Here is a 22,216-nt window from a genome sequence, read left to right on the forward strand (position 1 = left end):
AGTTTCAGCTTCAACATCAGTCCTTACAATGAACACCCAGGATTGATCTTTAGGATGGACTGGTTGGGTCTCAGTACAGTCCAAAGGACTCTCAAGAGTCTTCTCCAACACCACAGTTCAAAAGCATCAATTCTTCTGCACTCAGCTTTCCTTATAGTCCAATTCTCACATCCATACATGACCACTGGAAAAACAATAGCCTTGACTAGATGGACCTTTGTTGACAAAGTGATGTCTCTGCTTTTTAATATGCTGTCTAGGTTAGTCTTAACTTTCTTCCAAGGAGTAAGCGTCTTTTAATTTCATGGCCGCAAGCACCATCTGCAATGATTTTGGAGCCCAGAAAAATAAAGTGAGCCACTGTTTCCCCATCTGTTTGCCATGAAGTGATGGGACCGGATGCCATGATATTAGTTTTCTGAATGTTGAGCTTTAAGCCAACTTTTTCACTCTCCTCTTTCACTTTCATCAAGAGGCCCTTTAGTTCACATTCTGCCTTTAGCTGTAAATAAAACGGCCTTCCTGATCTTAGTTGTCTAAGGAGTCTGTCTAGGGAGAGTGTCACTGAAAATAATTTTTGGAATCTTGAGCACCAAAAGCCTCTGCCTAGCTTTCTTTTCTTTTTTTAAATTTATTTTTATTAGTTGGAGGCTAATTACTTTACAATATTGTAGTGGTTTTTGTGATACATTGACATGAATCAGCCATGGATTTACATGTATTCCCCATCCCGATCCCCCCTCCCACTCCGCCTAGCTTTCGTTGCAGAGTCGGGGTCGTGAGTCCAGACTGCCAACTGGCGGCAGCTTTTGGACCTAAGGCTTAGCTTTTATGTTCCTCTAGACGGCCGACCACCGAGACGCGAAGTCCTGTTCCCAGAGCGACCGGAAGGCGCCTCCTGCCTGGATCTCGGAGGAAGGATCGTCACTTCCGGTCAGGTTTAGGTCTTTAGGGCCTAAGGAGCAGGCGGGGCCTGGTCTGTCAGCCGCTGTAGGGCTGCGCTGAGGTGAGGGTGGGCGGCTGGGTGCGGGGGCGGCCGCGGGGCGCCCGGGACGCGGGGCGGGGACTCCAAATCTCCTGCCGAGGGTCCCACCCCAAGGCCTCGAACCCCACGGGTCCCTCCCGGCTGGGGTCGTTTTTCGCCGGGCCCCTCTACCGCGGTGGAGCCTCCGTCCCCGGCCCCAAGCCCGTCTTGGTTTCTCCACCGGACTTCCCTTCTGGGTCGCCCCAAGGGGCTGCTTCCGCGGAGTGAGATGCTGCCGGTAACCAAGCGCCGCGCACGCCGGCCTCACCCCACCGTGGCCCTTCTCCACCTCCGCCTCCTGACTCGGGGGCCTCCAGCTGGCCGGGGGTGGTTCACACCCGCGCGCAAGCTCCTGTCACTTCCCGCCGCAGCCCCCTCCCCATCCCCTCTGCGGGCCCCGCCCCCCGCACGTTTCTCCTCCCCACCCGTTTCTGCTTCAATGCTCTGAGACCTTTCTGCCCGCAGCAAGGTTTCTATTTCTCTTCTCAGAGGCTTTTATTCAAGGTCTGAAACCTTTTTATTTGCCCCATAGGTTTCTGCTTTTAATATGTCGCTTTAAAAAAAATACTTTTTGCTTGTACACAGATATGCAGGAACATCCTTGCGCGTCGTCTTTGGTGCATTAGCAAGAATTTCTAAAGGGCACGTACCTTCAATTTGGTTTCCTGTCCCAGGGCTTCGAAGAGTTTCGGCTCTGCCAGGTAGGGCCAGGTGGGTCTCCAGAGTGACTAGCAGACTGTCTGCGGGACTCTGGGAATCCCTGTTTCTCAGGCCTTCGTGTGATCAGTCTCCCAGTCGTGTCCTGACTCTTTGTGACCCTATGGACTGTAGCCCACCAGACTCTTCTGTCCATGGGATTTTCCAGGCAAGAATACTAGAGTGGGTTGCCATTTCCGTCTCCAGGGGATCTTCCCCACCCAGGGATCAAACCTGCGTCTCCTGAGTCTCCTTCATTGCAGGCAGATTCTTTACCACCAGCGGTAGATATTGTGAAGCATTTTATATATTTTCCCTTATCTGTGATGATGAGAAGTCTTGTTCTAATTTGCGTTTTCCTAATTCTTAATTACATTGAAAATCTTCAGATGTTTATTGGACAGTTTGATTTCTTTATCTGATTTACTAGGTTTCATCCTGGCTTATTTTGTGTGTGTTGAATGGCCTTATTTTTTATTTTTAAATAACTATTATTTTTGGCAGCATCGGGTTTTCGTTGTGGCATGCATGATCTCTCAAGGGAGATCATGGGACCAGATCTCAAGGGACCAGCCGGCTTCTTTTTAGTTGAGGCGAGTGCTCAGTAGTTTTGGTGCTTGGCCTTAGTTGGGCAGCGAATGTGGGCTCTCAGTCCCTTGACCAGGGCCCGAATTGAACGCCGGCCCTCGGCGGTGAAAGCATAGTGAAACCACTGGATCACCAGGGAATTCTGACTTAAATATTGATGTTTGTTTGTTTCTTTTTGTATTTTCAAATATATCCTATGTATATCTTTTATTGTTGCTGCTGTTTAGTTGCTTAGTTGTTTCTGGCTCTTTGTGATCTGGTAGACTGTAGCCTGGAAAATCCCATGGCAGAGGAACCTGGTGGGCTGCAGTCCATGGGGTGGCGAAGAGTGGGACACGACCGAGAGACTTCACTTTCACTTTTCATTTTCATGCATTGGAGAAGGAAATGGCAACCCACTCCAGTGTTCTTACCTGGAGAATCCCAGGGACGGCGGAGCCTCGTGGGCTGCCGTCTGTGGGGTCGCACACGAGTGAAGCGACTTAGCAGCAGCAGCAGCAGACTGTAGCCCATGAGGCTTCTCTGTCCATGGGATTTCCCAGGCAAGAATACTGGAGTGGGTAGCCATGTCCTTCTCCAGGGGATCTTCCTGACCCGGATCAAACCTGCTATGTCCTGCACTGACAGGCAGGTTCTTTACTGCAGAGCCACCATGGGAAGCCCATAACTTTTATTAAGTATGTTTGAAAATATCTTCTCTCATCATGCCATTTGCTTTTAATTTTGTGGTGTCTCATACAGAAGTTTTTTTTGATAGAGTAAAATTAAGCAATTTTTTCTGTTTGGATAGTGTGTTTTCCATATTATTTTCTTATAATAGCTATAAACATTTTTAAGAACACAGGCCTTCAACCTGTCTGAAATACATTTTTGTGTGCTGTGGAAGGCAGGATCTAATTTTACTTGCCTGTGGAAAATCAGTTGTGCCAGTCCCATTCATTGAATGGTGCACTGCTGTTAACATTGCAAGTGCGTTGTAGTATATGCATGGAGCTTACGTAGGAGATTATATTGTATTTTGATACCCAGTTGAGCATGATCCTGGAATCAGTTCCCTATGGACAGTTAGGGACAACTGTATTTTTTTGTTTGTTTGTTTTTTTCTTTTTTTATTAGTTGGAGGCTAATTATTTCACAACATTTCAGTGGGTTTTGTCATACATTGATATGAATCAGCCATAGATTTACACGTATTCCCCATCCCGATCCCCCCTCCCACCTCCCTCTCCACCCGATTCCTCTGGGTCTTCCCAGTGCACCAGGCCCGAGCACTTGTCTCATGCATCCCACCTGGGCTGGTGATCTGTTTCACCATAGATAGTATACATGCTGTTCTTTTGAAATATCCCACCCTCACATTCTCCCACAGAGTTCAAAAGTCTGTTCTGTATTTCTGTGTCTCTTTTTCTGTTTTGCATATAGGGTTATCGTTACCATCTTTCTAAATTCCATATATATGTGTTAGTATGCTGTACTGTTCTTTATCTTTCTGGCTTACTTCACTCTGTATAATGGGCTCCAGTTTCATCCATCTCATTAGGACTGATTCAAATGAATTCTTTTTAACAGCTGAGTAATATTCCATGGTGTATATGTACCACAGCTTCCTTATCCATTCGTCTGCTGATGGGCATCTAGGTTGCTTCCATGTCCAGCACATAAACAGTGCTGCGATGAACATTGGGGTGCACGTGTCTCTTTCAGATCTGGTTTCCTCAGTGTGTATGCCCAGCAGTGGGATTGCTGGGTCATATGGCAGTTCTATTTCCAGTTTTTTGGGACAACTGTATTTCACTTTTATGACACAGCCCTATGATAAGACTTGATATCTGGTAGGTCATGGCTCTGCCTGAGTTCTTCTTTGGCATTTCCTTGGTTAATCTTAGGTCATGACTCTCATGATAGTTAGTCATTGTGCTCAGATATCATGATATGTTGTTTTTTATTTTGGCTGCACTGGGTCTTCCTTGCTGCTTGGACTTTCTCTAGTTGTGGTGTACAGTCTTCTTGCAGTGGCTTCTCTTGTGGAACGTGGGCTCTAGGGCTTGTGGCCTCAGTAATTGCAGCTCTTGGGGTCTAGACTGAGCAGGCTCAGTAGTTGTGACACATGGGTTCAGTTGCCCCTTGGCACTTGGGATCTTCCCGGGCTAGGGATTGAACCCATGTTTCCTGCAGATGGATTCCTAACGACTGGATCACCAGGAAAGTCCTATTGCAATTTTGATTGTATAGAATTAATAGATTCATTTGGGGAGAACTGACATTTTTATATTGAGTCCTGTTTATGAACACTGTCTACTTTTCCATAGGTGTGGTTTGTTTTTTTTTTTAGTGTCCTTCAGTAAAGTTTTGTTCATAAACATGCATGTTTTTTGTTAGGTGCTGTGTAGTTTTCGTAGGTTTTGTGAAAGCTGTTTTTTGGTTGCTGATTACTAGTACACAGGAGTGATATTAACTAGTTTGTTGACCTTCTATGTGGCAGTCCTGTTGAACTTTATCATCCCAACACTTGGCTAATACTCTTGCATTTTTTATGTAGATGGTCTTACCATTCTCAAATAATGATGATTTTGTCTATTCTCTTCCAGTCTTTATGGCTTGTGTTTCTTTTCTTTTCTGGTTAAGTGATAGCATTCAGGATCTCAGTTCCCTGACCCAAGATCGGGCCTGTGCTCCCTAACCACTGAACTATGGCATCTGCTTCTTTTTCTGTGACTTAATGCATTGACTGGGGTCTTTGGTGCATTGTTACAGCAGCGGAGTGAGGAAGCAAGCATTCCCATCTTGTCACTGACCAGTGCAGACACTTCTCTTGTGTTACCTTAGGGTTGCTACCAACCAGACTCGAGTGCTGGGGCTGCTAGGGGCTAGGCTTACACTCTGAAAACCACTGCTGTATGTGTTATATGTAGAGATGTGTTCCCTTTTTTGTTCTTTAAAATACTGTGTCCTTTTCCATCTCTTCCCCTTCGCCACATTGGACTTGCCAGATGTTATTAGCATTTTCAAAGAACCAAGGTTGAGATTATTTTTCTGTTTCTTTAAATCATGTTTATTTTCTTCATTTTCTTTCCTTGAATTGCTTTCTTATTCTGTGTCTGGTTTCTTGTTTAATGCTTAGATTATTCTTTCAGTCCCTTCGTTAAAATAAATGTGTTAAGGATGCACATTTTTCCTCAGGTAACCTTTATTTACATTTTCCCTTCAGTCTCTGTTCTTATGTTTTTCTTGAAGGGGTACTTTTTTTTTTTTTTTTAGTTCTACCACTTTATTGCTACCAACCCATTTCCGTCCACCCTTGTGCACACATGCTCAGTCATGTAATCCCATGGACTTCAGCCCGCCAGACTCCTCTGTCCATGGACTTTTCCAGGCAAGAATACTGGAGTGGGTTGCCATGAAGGGGTACTTTTAAAAAATTAATCAGATAGTAGAACCACAATATGAATGTTTGCCAAAAGATACCAGTCTTTGGAATTTTTTGAAACTTTCTTTTTTTGCTTGGTATGTGATATTTCTTATAATGTTCAGCGTACATTTTGAAAAAAGAATGTGTATGTATTCTTTGTCCTTTAAGTAGGTATTCTCTCCTTGATCCACTCACTTCTGAGGAAAGTGTGTTAAAATCTCATTGCAGGGGAGGGTTTGTATGTTTATTTATATATTTATTTTTTTGGTTTGTATGTTTCTTATTGGCACTGCACTTAGCTCTGACTATGACACATGTGTTTATAATTACAGCTTTTTGTTGGATTTTTCCTATTATTAAAATGCAGTGTCTGCTTTTATTCCTAATAATAATTAGGTTTGAGTTTTGTTTTGATTAGTATAAATATTGCTAAACCACATGCAGCAATGCATATTAAGTTTGCAAATAGTGTGCTTAAGGGAGGAAGCCAGCGCAGAATGTAGAAGGCATAGCTAGTCTGATGGAGTCCCCAGGGCCCTGGTCTGTGCTGGTGAGAGGAGGGTAGCGGCTCTCCCTTGGGAGGTCAGGAAGCAGGCAGAGCCCACAGCTGCCAGAGGGCTGACGGCTGGTTCTGTGGGCTGAGCCCCTTGAGCGGTTGCCGGGGTCCAGCCTCGGCAGGATCCAGAGGGTACCCTCAGGATGAACGGTGTCGGCGAGAGAGAGAAGACACGTGAGACCAGCCTTGATAGGGCCAAGTCTGCGAGGCAGAGAGAGAGTGAGAGTGACCAGACGGGGGGTGCAGAGTCTGGCAATGCTTTATTTTTTACCGTGGCTTTTATACCCTAAATTAGTACATTTCTAAGGGGAAGATAGTTTAACATGACATCAGCTTGTTCTTCACGAAACAGGGTGTTTTCTGCATACTTCTTTGTTTATGAGGGTCTTGTACATTATCTTCTGGCCTTGGGGCCTATTAACATTTTATGCAAGTCAGGTGAATGTAAACCTATTTTCTGTTTCTATGGTGACCTTAACTGAAAGGTAGCAGTCTCATAGGGCAACAGTACAGAGTAGAAGTATAACCTTGTTAACATAAAAATTAATCCTTCTGCAGAAGTTGTCAGTTGAGTTTATCTAAGAAGTTTACCCCACACTGACTCTGTGACTTTGGTGAGGCAGCCTCTGCCTAGCACTCCTGGGTGACAATTGACAACCATCTCATTGTTACCACACTAGGGCTAAGTTTTTATTTTTCTAGATCTATAACTATATTAACAATGGTTTCTATGACACAACCTTAGCACATTAAGAGCAAAAACACAGCAAGCAAATGTTAACCCAATAGCTACTTTTAGAATATTTTTTCTTGTGTTTTCTAATAGGGCTTTCTCACTCCCCAAAGGGCTCTATGTCTATTAGGGCCTTTATATGATCAGGTTCTTTATGTTATTTTATGATTAGGGTATTATAAGCAATCATGCATATTAGTACCAAGGGCATAAACGCATTTGCCAAACAAACTAAAATACCAGCAAAGGAGTTTAAATTAAAACACTCCTTTCACCCTGGATAATCTCATAAAATACCACCACCTGGGAAACTTATTGATTAAAGTTCTAAATTGATTCTTATTTGGGAAGAGATCGGGGAAGGCCTGCCTGTGTCACAGAAATTAGGGAGTGGTCTCTTGAGGCAGGGATCAGAAAGACAGATACCATCTTTAAGGTGAGCACTGGGGGCAGCTTTTCAAAATCCCTGAAAACCTGATCTGCCTTGCCTGTCAGGCTTTCTCCCTCATGACCTTGTCGTGGGTAGGGTCTCGTGTGTTGGCTCCCAGCATCTCTCCCTTTTTTTACTTTTTAAGACAGCCAGATGGATCTCAGTCCATCTGAGTGCTTCTGAGCTTCTGAGTGCTCTGCTGGAGAGTTCTGACAATGCAAGGAAGGATTATAATGAGAAGTAAAACTAGGGCTGCTACAGCAGCGTAACTGAAGATAGTTGATAGGATGTTTTTTCCAGTAATAAAGTTAGAAAAGGTATGAAAAATATCATGAGCAGCTCCTGCAGCAGTAAAGTCCAGGCGGGAATGTTCTAAGGTTTTTATCTGACCGTGAAGCTTTCCAAGATCTAAACTAATGCTGGAGCTATTCCATACACCTGAAATGTGATTTTTAATCCTTTCCCAATTGTAATCTGTATCATTTACTTTCAGGGGCATTACACAGATCCACCCGATAGGATAATGCTAACTTTACCCTTTAAAGCCTGCAACTCAGTTCCAATATGCATGACTGCTTCTTCTAGGGCATCTATTTTTACTTCTAATTTCCTATCTATAATCTCTTGCATCGCTAGAGCTAAAGAAACATTTTTTGACACATCATTGACATATTGAGCAGTATGTACTTGTTGAATCAAGGATATCGCTGCCACAGTGACAGAGGTAATTGCTGTTATCAAAGCTGAAATCCCTAGAATAAGTAGTCCTACAAACTGTTGGGAACGCATTAAATCTTGTAGTTGTTGCAGAACGGCTAAACCGTAATTGTCATACCAATAGGCATTCATTGTGACAGGCACCATAAGGTAGGGCGGACGTTGCAGCACCACAAAAGAACAAATATTATATTGAGGGGTTAAACAGGATGAAAGCATGCATTGTTCACAGTAGACTATATTTAGTCCACCATTTGTATGTGAAGCCTTTTTGAATCATTAGTAAACAAAAAAAGTAAGGGGAGGGTAAACAAGCCAGCACAGAATAGGTGGAATCATTCTCTGGCCGAGATAGAGTAACAAGGGAGGTGGCAGCAAGGGCTCTCCAAATTTCTGGTTGCCAGAAAGTTTTACCCTTAGTTGTATAGGACAACATGGGGGGAACAAATTGATTATAATGCCATCTGCTGGACACCAATGGCCAAGGGAGGGAATCACCTTTCCAATTGCTAAACCTGCTGACATGGTCAGAAACAGATCCTGGATTCTGACTTGGATTTGGATTGCTCCAGTCTTGTACCGAATAGTTTCCGCCTCCCGGTATTCTATAATCTATTTTTGAATTATAAGTACAAGATTTTTTTTTTTTTGAATTATAAGTACAAGATTTTTATACCAGGTATCCAAGGCGGTTGTCTATAGATTTCCATATGACATCTGACGGAGCAACATCAACACAATTTGGATATTTTGGTGGAGCATTAAGGAACAAAGATTTATAGGAGTCAAGGACCCTGGGCATATGGGCCTGCAATATCCAAACCAGCCGATCTCCTGTTTCCTCTGAAAATTTTGATGCTGGAGAATCTGTCAGAATTGCTTTCTTGGAGGCTCCAACACACCCCTCCTTAGAGGGAGTGATAAGATCACTTGTATGACTATGGGCGAAGTTAAAGCAAAGGGGAAGGTCATCCGTTAATCCCCTAAAAGTGTAGTTAAAATTGATGGGGTAGTGATCTTTATCATAAGAAGTATAGGATCCTCCCAAGAGATGAAGCTGGTCTGTGTTGACCCGTATAGGGTCATTGTTCCAAGTAACTGCTTGGAAGGTCGGGGGAGCAGGGAAATATGCCCAGTATTTTTCTGATGTAGAAGAGGTAGCACTTGCCTGGCAAGACAGTAAAGCAAGCATAGCAATAAAAACCCTTTCAGGAGAGGCCGAAGATCCCTGTAGAGAGCTATTCCCTGTGCTTGACAACACAGCGACTTCATTTGCCCCCATGTGGGTATGGAGACTTGTTGCCGTTTGTTCTTCCAGGATCTCTGCTGCCGGTTGTTTCAGAGTCTGCTGGACCTTGCAGGTGGGCGGCGGAGGCAGGGGCAGAGAAGTGTCCTTCTTCTTTTGTGGTCGAAGCAATGGGGGAACCGGATGTCTGGGGGACTGCGACATGGCGAATCAGTCTGTCCAGGACCCAAATTGGCGACTTAGCACCCTGGGGAAAAATACAAGCGCACCCTTGGCCGCTGGTTAGTAATGGGTCAGGACCCTTCCATTGTCCTGAAAGGTCTTTCTATTTAACCAGAGGTTTTGTACTCTGCTCCTCTGGACTCCAATGTTGGAGCATTGCAGTAACCCCAAATGAATCAGTGTTTAGATTATTTATCACAAAAGAGCGTGTTGTAGAATCTGGTGAGGGGAACTATACTTAAATCCACCTTTCTGTAGTTTTAAAATTTGAGGTTTTAGGGTCTGATGTGCTCTTTCTACGATGGCTTGTCCCTGTGGGTTATAAGGGATACCTGTGCTATGTTTTATATGAAACCTTGTACAAAAGTCTTGAAAAGATTTAGAAGTGTAAGCAGGGGCGTTGTCAGTTTTAAGACATTAGGATAGCACAAGTCTAACAGTGAGGGGTTATTTTTGGTAGAAGCAGAATGAGCTTTTACATGTATTTACTAAAGTAACAAAAGATTTTAAAAACAAATATAAGTCACTTAAAGGCAAAGAAATTCATAATCTGTTATTGAAAGATTCATTCTAAGAAAACTTTATTCTCTTAACATAGAGAGTAGACTAAATTCCAGTCTGTTACCAATTTACCAGATAGCAGACAAACAAAATTTTTCAGTTAATCTTAGAAGTCTTTTTTTATAAATCTTGAAGAACTAGCAGTATTTTTCTAAAGGCATGAGAGTGAAACCATACAAGGCATGTTTAAAATCTAATTAAATTGTAATTGACAAAGTAGCCTGGTCATTGCTGTGACTTGTAACACTTTAACATGATAACTAAAATTATAACTGACAACATTTTACCAGGACATATCAGATTTTCATGAATTTTATATAATTTCTAGGATATCTATATAAGTAACATCAACCATACAATATAACCTGAGAAGATTTATCACTCCTCCAACAATAATTCCCATGCAATTTAACATGTCACATGAACTCAGGTAGTTTAATAGCTCTTTGGGATGTCTCAGGGGCCCTCTGAAGCATCCCAAAGTCAGCTAGAAGTCAAGCTATTTAGGCAGTTTTGTCAATAAATATCAAAAGGGTTTATAGTACTCTTTCAGGTAGAATCATATAGATCACTGTGAAATAATATATTTACTTAGCCAAAGTAAAAAAGAAGATTTTAAAAATAAACATAGAACAGATCACTTCAGAGGTAAAGAAACTTAAAATCCATTATCAAAGGCAGTTCAATGTCTCAAGAAAACTTGTATTAATGCACAAAACTCTTCCCTTGGAGTGCACTTACCATCCAACCTTCTTAACACTTTCTGTACCCATTACTTTGTTTTCCCATCCTGAAACAGCCACCTGTACGTCAGACTTACTTCCTTTTTTTTTTAAATAAAATGTAACTTCATTTTTCATACCTTCTTTACTGAACACACACATCCTACTTTCTTTAAGCAACCAAGAATTTACTTTTATATTAGCATTCTATAGATTGGTGAACATAAATACCAGTGATAATTTCTAAAAAAATTATTGAACATCTCAGGATGGCATCAAACATTATTTATTTGTAGTCCCAAATCTCTTTAATTTTTCTGTAAAGGGAAATCAGTGTTTAGTAGTAAATGTTTCAAAATCTTATTTTATTTGGAAATGACCTAATTATTCAATAGACTTCCAATACTTAAAGGTAGTTTAGCACAACCCTTAGAAATTTAGGTTACCAAAATGTAGAGAAACTGTTTTAGACAGACATTTTTAATCTTAATAAAGTTCAAAAGCTCATATCTCATTTACTTTTTTTTTTTTGTAGTTTCTTTACTTGAGGTACTTTCCTTGTTGACAAACTTGTAACAGATATTACAATATAACAATATTTAACTTATAATAAACCTAGGCATAATGAAAATATTTTACTTGATGTTAATTACTCTAAGACATGTCTGTATTAGATAGGTCAACAAACAAACATTAATATCAGGTATTTAATACTGAATATTTTCCAGTTTACCTGAACCCGAAATTTATTGTTTAATTTAGAATTATTTGATTTGTAAGCGCTTACCTTTTTTTTAAGCCAATTAAATAGAGCTCATTTACGAATTAACCTAAAAAATATCACCCAGAGACAAAGACATACCAAGACATATTTAGATAGACACAGTGCAAGATCTAGCTTCATTTTTTAAGTTTGGTCATGAATTAGATATTACAATATAAAATTTACTAGTTTATAAAAAAGTTGAATAAATAAAAATTTTAAAGGCTTTTCCCCTTTTCCCCTCAGTCTGAGGATTTAGAGATGGTCTAGATAAGTGTTCCTGAGAGCCCTGGTCTCAAGGCACAGGGAAAGAAAATCAAGTTCTAACAAAAAGCAAAATGGCCATCAAAAATCACAACACAGAACACAGAGTTAAAACACACACATATAAACCTGGCAGTCCTCATCAGACACTCCTTAAATACAAGAATACAGTCTCTCAGAAAACCTTCTATAGAGACAGAACTTCAGATGTCTTCAAAGATTTTAAGAGGAGGTAAGGAAAAGAGGAAGGAGGAGGAGGCGGGAAAGGGGGGTAAAAGGGGTGGCCTTACAGACGTGTCTTGCCACCTGCAGACACCCAGGCGTTACGGGACTTTTCCCTGGGCTTCCAGAGAAGGGAGGACTGGAACTCGGCCCTACCGGAATTCGAGTTCTCTGCCAAGAGGAGGTGATCAGTCTCCAATCCTCAGCTCAGGCTGAGGCCCTTCGACCAAATTCCTGCGTCCAGGACCAGGGAATTAGAAAAATGGGAAGGATAGGAAGGGCTAAGGAGAGGACAGAGAGAGGAAAGGGGAGAGAGGTCAATAAAGTCTCTTGTTCCTTACTAGTCGGGGCACTCTGGCCAGTTGTCTGTGTCAGGAGGAGACCAGGGACAAAAGGGTCCCAGTTGCGGCCGCTGGGTCTGGTCCACTGGCAGGCAAGCTGGCCTCTGAGTACCCTGAGTGGTCAGGATGTCAGTCTCAGCAAAGAAGAGTCCCCACAAGTTGCAGGAAAGGGGACCCTTTCCAGGGCCTGGAACTGGGCTTTTATAAATGAACTGTCCGAGGAGACACATGTGCTGACAGAGCAAGAGATCTCATCGGAAAGGGCACCCGGGTGGAGGGCAGGAGGGTAAGGGAACTCAGGAGAACTGCTCTTTTCTGGAAAACAAGGACATCGCTCTTGGACAAATGTAGAAAGGGACCGAACACTGGTCTTTTTAACTTTAATTCCTCTGCTGTTAAGGAGTTGCATATTCCAATAAAAAGCTGTCTTTCTTTTGACTCACTCTTACCCATTTTTGTTACTAATTAGAAGAAGGAAAAAAAGAGGGAAAAAAAGGATGAGGCTTAATTTTAGAGAAGAAAGAAAGAACCTGAAACGTACTCACCTTTCTTACCCTACCTTTCTTATGTAGGGGGGCCTGTAGCGCCCTAGTGGGGTTCTAAAACCTGAAGCCTACCCACTTTCCTCACCCTACCTATCTTATGCAGGGGGGCCCGCGGTGCCCTAGTGGGGTCCTAGCTGTCCTGAAGACTGAAGGGTGGGATTACCTTCGGGTTCCCTGTTCGTGGCGCCACTTGCTGGGGTCCAGCCTCGGCAGGATCCAGGGGGTACCCTCAGGATGAACGGCGTCGGCGAGAGAGAGAAGACACGTGAGACCAGCCTTGATAGGGCCAAGTCTGCGAGGCAGAGAGAGAGTGAGAGTGACCAGACGTGGGGTGCAGAGTCTGGCAATGCTTTATTTTTTACCGTGGCTTTTATACTCTAAATTAGTACATTTCTAAGGGGAAGATAGTTTAACATGACATCAGCTTGTTCTTCACGAAACAGGGTGTTTTCTGCATACTTCTTTGTTTATGAGGGTCTTATACATTATCTTCTGGCCTTGGGGCCTATTAACATTTTATGCAAGTCAGGTGAATGTAAACCTATTTTCTGTTTCTATGGTGACCTTAACTGAAAGGTAGCAGTCTCATAGGGCAACAGTACAGAGTAGAAGTATAACCTTGTTAACGCAAAAATTAATCCTTCTGCAGAAGTTGTCAATTGCATTTATGTAAGAAGTTTACCCCAGACTGACTCTGCGACTTTGGTGAGGCAGCCTCTGCCTAGCACTCCTGGCTGACAATTAACAACCATCTCATTGTTACCACACTAGGGCTAAGCTCTTATTTCTCTAGATCTTTAACTATATTAAGAATGGTTTCTATAACACAACCTTAGCACATTAAAAGCAAAAACACAGCAAGCAAAACACAGCAAGCAAATGTTCACCCAATAGCTACTTTTAGAATAATTTTTCTTGTTTTTTTTTTTTTTTTGGTGGAGATGTGGGCCTCATACAAAAGTCACTCAGTCGTGTCCAACTCTTTGCAACCCCTTGGACTGTATAGTCCATGGAATTCAGGCCAGAATATTGCAGAGGGTAGCCTTTCTTTTTTCTTTTTTTTTTAGTGGGTAACCTTTCCATTCTCCAGGGGATCTTCCCAACCCAGGGATCGAACACAGGTCTCCTGCATTGCAGGCAGATTCTCTACCAGCTGAGCTACAAGGAAAGCCCTCTTGTGTTTTCTAATAGGGCTTCCTTACCCCCGAAGAGCTCTATGTCTGTTAGGGCCTTTATATGATCAGGTTCTTTGTGTTATTTTATGATTAGGGTATTATAAGCAATCATGCATATTAGTACCAAGGACATAAATGCATTTGCCAAACAAACTAAAATACCAGCAAAGGAGTTTAAATTAAAACACTCCTTTCACCCTGGATAATCTCATAAAATACCACCACCTGGGAAACTTATTGATTAAAGCTCTAAATTGATTCTTATTTGGAAAGAGATCGGGGAAGGCCTTCGGCCTGTGTCACAGAAATTAGGGAGTATTCTATTGAGGCAGGCATCAGAAAGACAGATATCATCTTTAAGGTGAGCGCTGGGGGCAGCTTTTCGAAATCCCTGAAAACCTGATCTGCCTTGCCTGTCAGGCTTTCTCCCTCATGACCTTGTCATGGGTGGGATCTCATAAGCTGGCCTTTTCGAAACCCCTGAAAACCTGATCTGCCTTGCCTGTCAGGCTTTCTCCTCATGACCTTATCATGGGTAGGGTCTCGTGTGTTGGCTCCCAGCAAGCGGCGTGGTCAGGATTTGTTGGCCTTGCTGTACAAATGGTTTACTCCAACAAAGAGCTTTAAAAATACAGAGAAGGTAAATATAGCTATTGTAGCTTTATTTGAATTACTGTTTCTTTGGTCCGCCTTATGTTTAGCCTTTCTGTGTATTTTATTTTAGGTTATATAGGTGCACTTTGTGTATCTACTTGGGGAGTTTTTTGCATCCAGTAGGTGAGTTTAGTCCGTTTGCTTCAATTACCCATCCATTGGACTTACTTCTGCTCATTTTGTATCTTTTGGCTCCTAATCTTTGTCTTTGCTTTTCGCCTTCTGTTGAATTTTTTTTAACTTCCCTTTCCTTCTCAGCCCTTAATGTGTTATCTTTATTCTTTCATATAAAGTGAATGAGTCTCCATTCTCCACCTGAATGAGACAACTCTGTGCCTGGGAGGAGGTAGGGGCAGATGATCTGAAATGTTGCCCATGTCTGTAGGGAGCAGAGTCTGCCTGGGAGGCCGAGTGCTGAGGCCAACTGCGGGGAGGGGCCAGCCAGTGACTGGCTCCTGCATCCATCCCAGGAAGCCCAGGGTACCAGGGGATGGCAGCTTTGCATCTGTGTGCCCTGCCTCAGGTGAGCATCTGTCTTCCCTGGGAGGGGGGAGGTCTTCTCCCAGGGCTTCCCTGTCTGCGCGGCCTTAGCAAACTGTCAGGCTTCTCTGGTGTGGGATGTTGAGGGGTGCTGAGCAGAGGGAGGGTGACCTTGAGGTTGCCTAGCCTCCCTGAATGGGTTGACTCAGAAGCCAAAGGGTCAGGGCCCACCCCTCCCCTCACTACTCCTGGCCACACATGCAGGGTCAGGCCTGTGGTCACCCCTGTGCTACTTCTCTAGCCCAGGGCCCAGCCTGAGCCACGCCTGGGCCTCAGCAGCTCCTGTTGTTACAGGCTGAAGTGACCTTCGAGGACGTGGCCGTGCTTCTTTCGCAGGAGGAGTGGGGCCTTCTGGGCCCTTCTCAGAAGGGCCTCTACAGGGAAGTGATGCTGGAGACTTACAGGAACCTGCTATCGCTAGGTGAGGCCCCTCGCTGGGATACAACTCAAGGAACAATCCTGGGGGCTGAGGACTGAGCAGGGGCTGGGCTGGGGGCCTCATCCCCTGAGTTCAGAGACATATCACTGACTCTGGTCCCAGGCAGGCCTGGTCTGCACAGCAGAGGGCCCCAGATGAGACTGCCTCCCTTCCCCAGGCCCAAGGCAGATGCGCCCCTTGGTGGAGAGAGCCCTTGTGCTCAGATCTTCAACTGCATGCCCACGCCCACTCCTCCAGGGAGTATCCAGACTTCCTGTCACCTCCGCACGTGTATGTCCTCTCCCTTGGCAGTTCTGGGTGAGCCCGCACTGTGTCCGTGGCACCCACCCCAGGCCCCGTCTCCTTCCCAGGAGCTGGACTTGCAGATCCCAAGCCGGAGGTGATTGTACAGTTGGAGCGAGGGGATGAGCTGTGGGTGCTGGACATGCATGGGGCAGAGCAACCAAGCGTGGATGGCTCAGGTGCGTGGGGGGCTGCCACCCAACTCACCTGCTGAATAAGCATGTGTGGGGGCCCACAGAATGTGGTACCAAACTGACTCATGGGTTTGGAGGAAGATAGTCAGTGCAGTGGCCCTGGGAGTGGCCTCTGCCAAACCTGGGTGCTCTTTCTTTTAATTGAAATATAGTTGATTTACAGCATTGTGTTAGTTTCAGGTGTACAATTTAGTGATTCAGTATTTTTACAGATTATATGCCTTTTATTTTTTTTTTTTAGATTATATGCCTTTTAAAATGATTACAAAATAATGGCTGTTTCCCCCATGTGGCACAGTATCTTTGTTGTTTAGTTATGGGGTAATTCTTGAGCTGAATCTTGTAGAAGGGTGAGAGGGGGCTGTGTTGATGGAGCAGAAGAGGGGAGGACACTTGGGCACGCCCTGAGGGACCCCGTGGAGCCCTGCCCTCCAGAGTCCTGCCTTCCAAGGAACATCAGGTGGTTAGACGGGGCCACAGTGAAGAACGTCACTTCGTCACCCTCCTCTAAGTTAACCTACTGGATGGTTATAGACTTTTACAGGAAAGGGAGGGGGCACACATCACCCTGGATTTCAGCACCCAGATACAGATGTGTGCTGGTGTGCGCCTGCTGTCCCTTTTCCAGTGGAGTCTAGTCCACGCCAGCACACAGACGTCACTTCCTAGCAGGATTGCAGTGATCTGTGTGCATTGCTGGGCTGCTGATTTTTCACTGAATGTGTTTCTGTTTCTGTGTCCCTGTGCTCACTGGAGGTACTTGGGAAGGGTGTTCTCTAGACTCACTGCTGTGGATGACCTGAGAGTGTTGTCCTGCAGGTGTCTTCCTAGTGTCCCTGGAAGGAACTGTTGGCTCAAAGGACTTGAATTTCTCTTTTGTAAATTTGTTTCTTCAGATCTAAATACTTACAGAAGTGAGACAAATCCTATTTACAGCGCAGTGAATTTATACAGACAGTCCACTCACCAGATCAAAATAGAGAACATTCCTAGTTCCCTGGGAGACCACAGGGCCTCTGTCATCTCCCATAGCTCCCCTGGGCCTTCTCTCTGACTCCTGCAGGGCAGGGCTGCTGTGTTGTATGGAGTTTGTTTGGTCTCATCACCATTTGCTGTTCTGTCATGAACACACCGCAGAGTATTTGGTTGTCCCCAAATCTCGGGCCTGGTGTGTGTGTGTGTGTGTGTGTGTGTGTGTGTGTGTGTGTGTGTGTGTGTGTGTGTGTGTGTGTGTGTGTGTGTGTGTGTGTGTGTGTGTGTGTGTGTGTGGTGTGTGTGGTGTGTGTGTGTGTGTGTGTGTCTTGGCTCATAGAGAACAAGTTTCTGATGAGCATGTGTGTGTGTGTGTGTGTGTGTGTCTTGGCTCACTGTGTGTGTGTGTGTGTGTGGTGTGTGTGTGTGTGTGTGTGTGTCGGCTCACAGAGAACAAGTTTCTGATGAGCGTGTGTGTGTGTGTGTGTGTGTGTGTGTGTGTGTCTTGGCTCACAGAGAACAAGTTTCTGATGAGCATGTTCCCACACGTGGAGTCACTGTGTGTCTTGTCAGGGAAGGAAGGGTGGAGACAGGGCCTCAGATGAGGGCATCCTCTGTGGTGTCTGGAGCGTAAGTGCTGGTGGCTCATGGGTGGTCTCTCAGGACCCTGGGGGGAGCCCTGAGAACGGACATGGCCTGTGTGCTTGTCCCCCTCATCCTCAGTTAGCACAAGCTGTGCTCTCTGTGCTCCTGGGGAGGCAGCCAGTTTCCCCCCATGGATGTTGGGGTGGATCAGCTGCTGTCAGGCAGCTGTAGACTTGTTCAGCTTTCACTTCTTCATCAGATACCCTTGGTGTCCGCTGGGGCCCCTCCTTGCTCTGGTTTTGGTGATGCTGTGAAGCTTCCATCTTCCTTCCTTTTGGGACGAGGACGGGTATCCGGCAGTCTCACCCAGCGGGCTCTGTGTGCAGGAAAGGTTGGGTATTAAGAGTTGGGTGGATGCTTGCACTGCCCTGTGATTGCAGCCCTGGGCAAGGCTTTTAGCATCTGACTGCCAGGCTCTCGTGTCTGCATGACATTGGAGATGGTGGAGCTGGTAGTCCACAGGTGGTTGGCAGCATCTTTTACCTTCCTTCCAGAGTCAGAACAGGTGACCCCAAGGTGTTCTGTTTGTTGTTTCAGCTCATGGGACCAGGACTGAGAACCAGGAGGTGACTTCAGGTGAAATGCTGTTTGGGAGAGAACTGGACGCACTCAGGGGGAGTGTTCTCCAGGGACCTTGGCCAGGAGAAGCCCGTGAGCGTGTCGGGGAGCCAGAGAGGCGCCTGGACAGGCCTGGGGAGCAGAGAGGCCCCAGGCTAGTCACACTGGCCAATGAGGAATGTGGCCTGGAGTCTGGAGGAAACCTCAGGTCGGGGTCAAGGCCTATCCCTGATCAAAGACCTCACAAATGTGATATATGTGAGCAGAGTTTTGAACAGAGATCATACCTTAATAACCATAAACGTGTACACAGGTGCAAAAAAACAAATATAGTTCACGTTTCAGGGGAAATTTTCCCTGTGAATTTAGTTGTTAAAGAAGATCAGAAAATTCCTGTTGGGAAAAGATTGCATTATTGTGGTTGTTGTGGGAAGGCCTTCAGGTACAGTGCTAACCTTATCAAGCACCAGCGACTACACAGTGAAGAGAAGCCCTACAAGTGTGAAGAGTGCGGGAAGGCCTTCCACCAGAGCTGTGAGCTCATCAGTCACCGGAGGATGCACTCTGGGGAGATCCCCTACCGTTGCAATGAGTGCGGGAAGACATTCAACCAGAGGCCCAACCTCATGAAGCATCAGAGGATCCACACTGGGGAGAAGCCCTACAAGTGTGGCGAGTGCGGGAAGCACTTCAGTGCCTATTCCTCCCTCATTTACCACCAGAGGATCCACACAGGGGAGAAGCCCTACAAGTGCAGTGACTGCGGGAAGGCCTTCAGCGATGGCTCAATCCTCATCAGGCACCGTCGGACCCATACTGGAGAGAAGCCATATGAGTGCAAAGAGTGTGGCAAAGGCTTTACCCAGAGCTCCAATCTGATCCAGCATCAAAGAATTCACACTGGGGAAAAACCCTATAAATGTAATGAATGTGAGAAAGCCTTCATCCAAAAAACCAAACTTGTTGAACATCAGAGAAGCCACACTGGAGAGAAGCCCTATGAGTGTAATGACTGTGGCAAAGTCTTCAGCCAGAGCACCCACCTCATCCAGCACCAGAGGATCCACACAGGAGAGAAGCCCTATAAGTGCAGTGATTGTGGGAAGGCTTTCCACAACAGTTCCAGACTCATTCACCATCAGAGGTCACACCACGGAGAGAAGCCATATAAGTGTGCTGATTGTAAGAAGGCCTTCAGCCAGGGCACGTACCTCCTGCAGCACCGGAGGATCCACACTGGGGAGAAGCCTTACACGTGTGGCGAGTGTGGCAAGGCCTTCCGGCACAGCTCCAACATGTCCCAGCACCAGAGGATTCACCTCCGGGAAGACTTCTCCCTGTGACTGTCTGTGACGTGCTTCCCCCGTGTGACCGCCGTCTCTTTACTTACTGTTCACATGGTGTCACAGGTGAACAGGCACTTCTAATTTTAAAAAGCCTCTTTTCTTAAAAGCAGTGCATGTTCATTTTAGAGAAGTTGAGTGGAAAAAGGTAAGCAAAAGGGAGAAGCCCTGTGGCCTACCCTTAGAAAGAGAACTCACCACTATTGCGATCAGTGTAGGTTGTGTCCATACACTCAAACAACATCCACAAGAGAAGTACTGTGGAACTTGTGAGTGCAGCTCTTGTTTCCTCAGTCCTGGAAAACTCACACTGGAGAGTTCTACGTGTTTATGTGGTTTTACACCTTGTAAATTTAAAAACAGCATGTTGTTCATACTTTCCTATGTCACTTAATAGAGTTGATACTGCCTTTTTTTTTTTTTTTTGGATACTGCCTTTTTTATTGTGGTAATAACATTGTATGTTAGTCACTCAGTCGTGTCTGACTCTTTGTGACCCCATGGATTGTAGCCCATCAGGCTCCTCTGTCTATGGGATTCTCCAGGCAAGAATACTGGAGTGGGTTGCCATTTCCTTCCCAAGTGAAAACATTACATTTACCATTTTAACCATCTTTAAGTGTACAACTCAGTGGTACTAGATACATTCACAGTGTTGTATGACCATCAGCAAATCTGTTTCCAAAACTTTTTTAATACAGACAGAAACTCTGCACTCTTCCCCTTTTCCTTATTCTCGCTCTTAAGAATTTGCTTACTCTAAAGTACCTCGTGTAAGTGAGGTCACACATTAGCCTTTGTGTCCTGGCTCATTTCACTTAGCGTAAGTTCTCTTCATGGCTGAAGTGTACTCCATTGTTTGCAGACACCATGTTTTGCTCACCCGTGGTCATCTGTTGATGGGTTATGGGTGTTTCTGCTTGTTGACTTTGTGCATAATGCTGCTGTGAACATTGGTGTACAAGTCTGTGCTTGTACTTTCCATCCTTCCAATACTTTGGGATATAATCCCAGGAATAAAGTTGATGGATCATATGGTAATTCTTTTAAGTTTTTGAAGAATGACCAAACTTTCCCACAATGGCAGTGTCATTTTACATCCCCACTGTCAGTTCGTGAAGGTTTCAGTTTCTCCATGTCTTCCTCAGTACTTGTTTTCCATTGTTTTGATATTGGTCATTCTGATGAGTGTGAAGTGGTATCTCATTTGCTTTTGGTTTGCATTTCCCTGATGACTAATGATATTGAGCATCTTTTCATGTGCTTATTGACCATTTATTTTTATGTCTTTGGAGAAGTGCCCGTTTTTGAATTGGGCTGTTTTTGTTGTTGAGGTGTAGGAGTTCTTTATGTATTTTGAAGGGTAATCTTTTTAATTTTCCCTTTAAAAAATATTTTATTGAAGTATAGTTGACTTACAGTGTTTCAGGTGTACAGCATGGTGATTCAGTTATACAGATACACATATTATTTTTGAAATTATTTTCCATCAGAGGTTATACAAGATGTTGACTAGTTTCCTATGCAGTAAACCTTTGTTGCTTGTTGCATGTGTATTTTTTAATTAGAAATCTAGCATTCTATTCATATTAAAGGGGTAATCTTTATCAGATTAATAATACTTGCAAATATTTTCTCATTCTGAGTTTTCTGTCTACTCTCTTGATAGTGTCCTTTCATTCACAAAAGTTTTTAATGTTTATGAAGTTCAGCTTATCTAGGGCATCTCTGGTGGCTCAGTAGTAAAGAATCTGCCTGTCAGTGGAGGAGACGTGAGTTCAATCCCTGATCCGGGAACATGCCCACACGCCCTGGAGCACCCAAGCCCGTGCGCCGAACTGAGCTTGTGCTCTGGAGCTCCCTAGCCCTAGAGCCCCTGCTCTTCGACAAGAGAGGCAATGAGAGATGCCTGTGCACAGCTGCTGCTTCAACTAGAGAAAAAGCCCACACAGCGGTGAAGAGCCAGCACAGCCAAAACGAAAACAAAAACTTACCTGTTTTTTCTCTTGTTGCCTGTGCTTAGGGTGTCATATTCAGGAAATCATTTATTAAATCCAATATTATGAAGATGGGCCCCTCTTTTCTTCAAAGAGATTTATAGTTTTAGGTCTTATGGTTTGGTCTTTGATCTGTTTTGAGCTAATTTTTTATATATCTTAACAGGTACGGGTCCAACTTTATAATCTTTTGCAGGTGGATATAGTTTTCCCTATAACATTTCTTGAAAAGCTTTTTCTTCCCCCCACCCACTGAATGGTGTGTTAGCTCAGGCTGCCATAATGAAATATCACAGACCAGGTGGTTTAAAATCCAGAAGTTTATTTCTCACATTTCTGGAGGCTGGGAAGTCCAAGACCAGTGTGCTGGCTGATTGA

At 44.4% G+C, this 22,216-nt stretch overlaps 1 protein-coding gene across 10 annotated transcripts; it reads left to right on the plus strand.

Annotated features, from left to right (window-relative positions):
* Window positions 1–856: 856 nt before the first annotated feature.
* ZNF34 (zinc finger protein 34) lies at window positions 857–20,254 on the plus strand. Of its 10 annotated transcripts, XM_043484351.1 has the most exons (8): window positions 868–1,006; window positions 1,610–1,725; window positions 9,472–9,680; window positions 14,939–14,991; window positions 15,254–15,391; window positions 15,703–15,829; window positions 16,198–16,308; window positions 18,478–20,254. In XM_043484351.1, exons 5-8 carry the CDS (start codon window positions 15,359–15,361, stop codon window positions 19,839–19,841), a joined length of 1,635 nt encoding a protein of 544 aa, XP_043340286.1. In that variant the 5' UTR covers window positions 868–1,006; window positions 1,610–1,725; window positions 9,472–9,680; window positions 14,939–14,991; window positions 15,254–15,358; the 3' UTR covers window positions 19,842–20,254. The 10 variants fall into 10 exon arrangements, with proteins under 10 accessions (XP_043340288.1, XP_043340286.1, XP_043340283.1 ...); XM_043484348.1 differs by lacking the exon at window positions 9,472–9,680 and having other exon boundaries at window positions 869–1,006; XM_043484352.1 differs by lacking the exon at window positions 1,610–1,725 and having other exon boundaries at window positions 895–1,006.
* Window positions 20,255–22,216: the final 1,962 nt, after the last annotated feature.

This window comes from Cervus canadensis, chromosome 12 (genome assembly GCF_019320065.1).
Source record: "Cervus canadensis isolate Bull #8, Minnesota chromosome 12, ASM1932006v1, whole genome shotgun sequence".
Taxonomy (NCBI): Eukaryota; Metazoa; Chordata; class Mammalia; order Artiodactyla; family Cervidae; genus Cervus; species Cervus canadensis.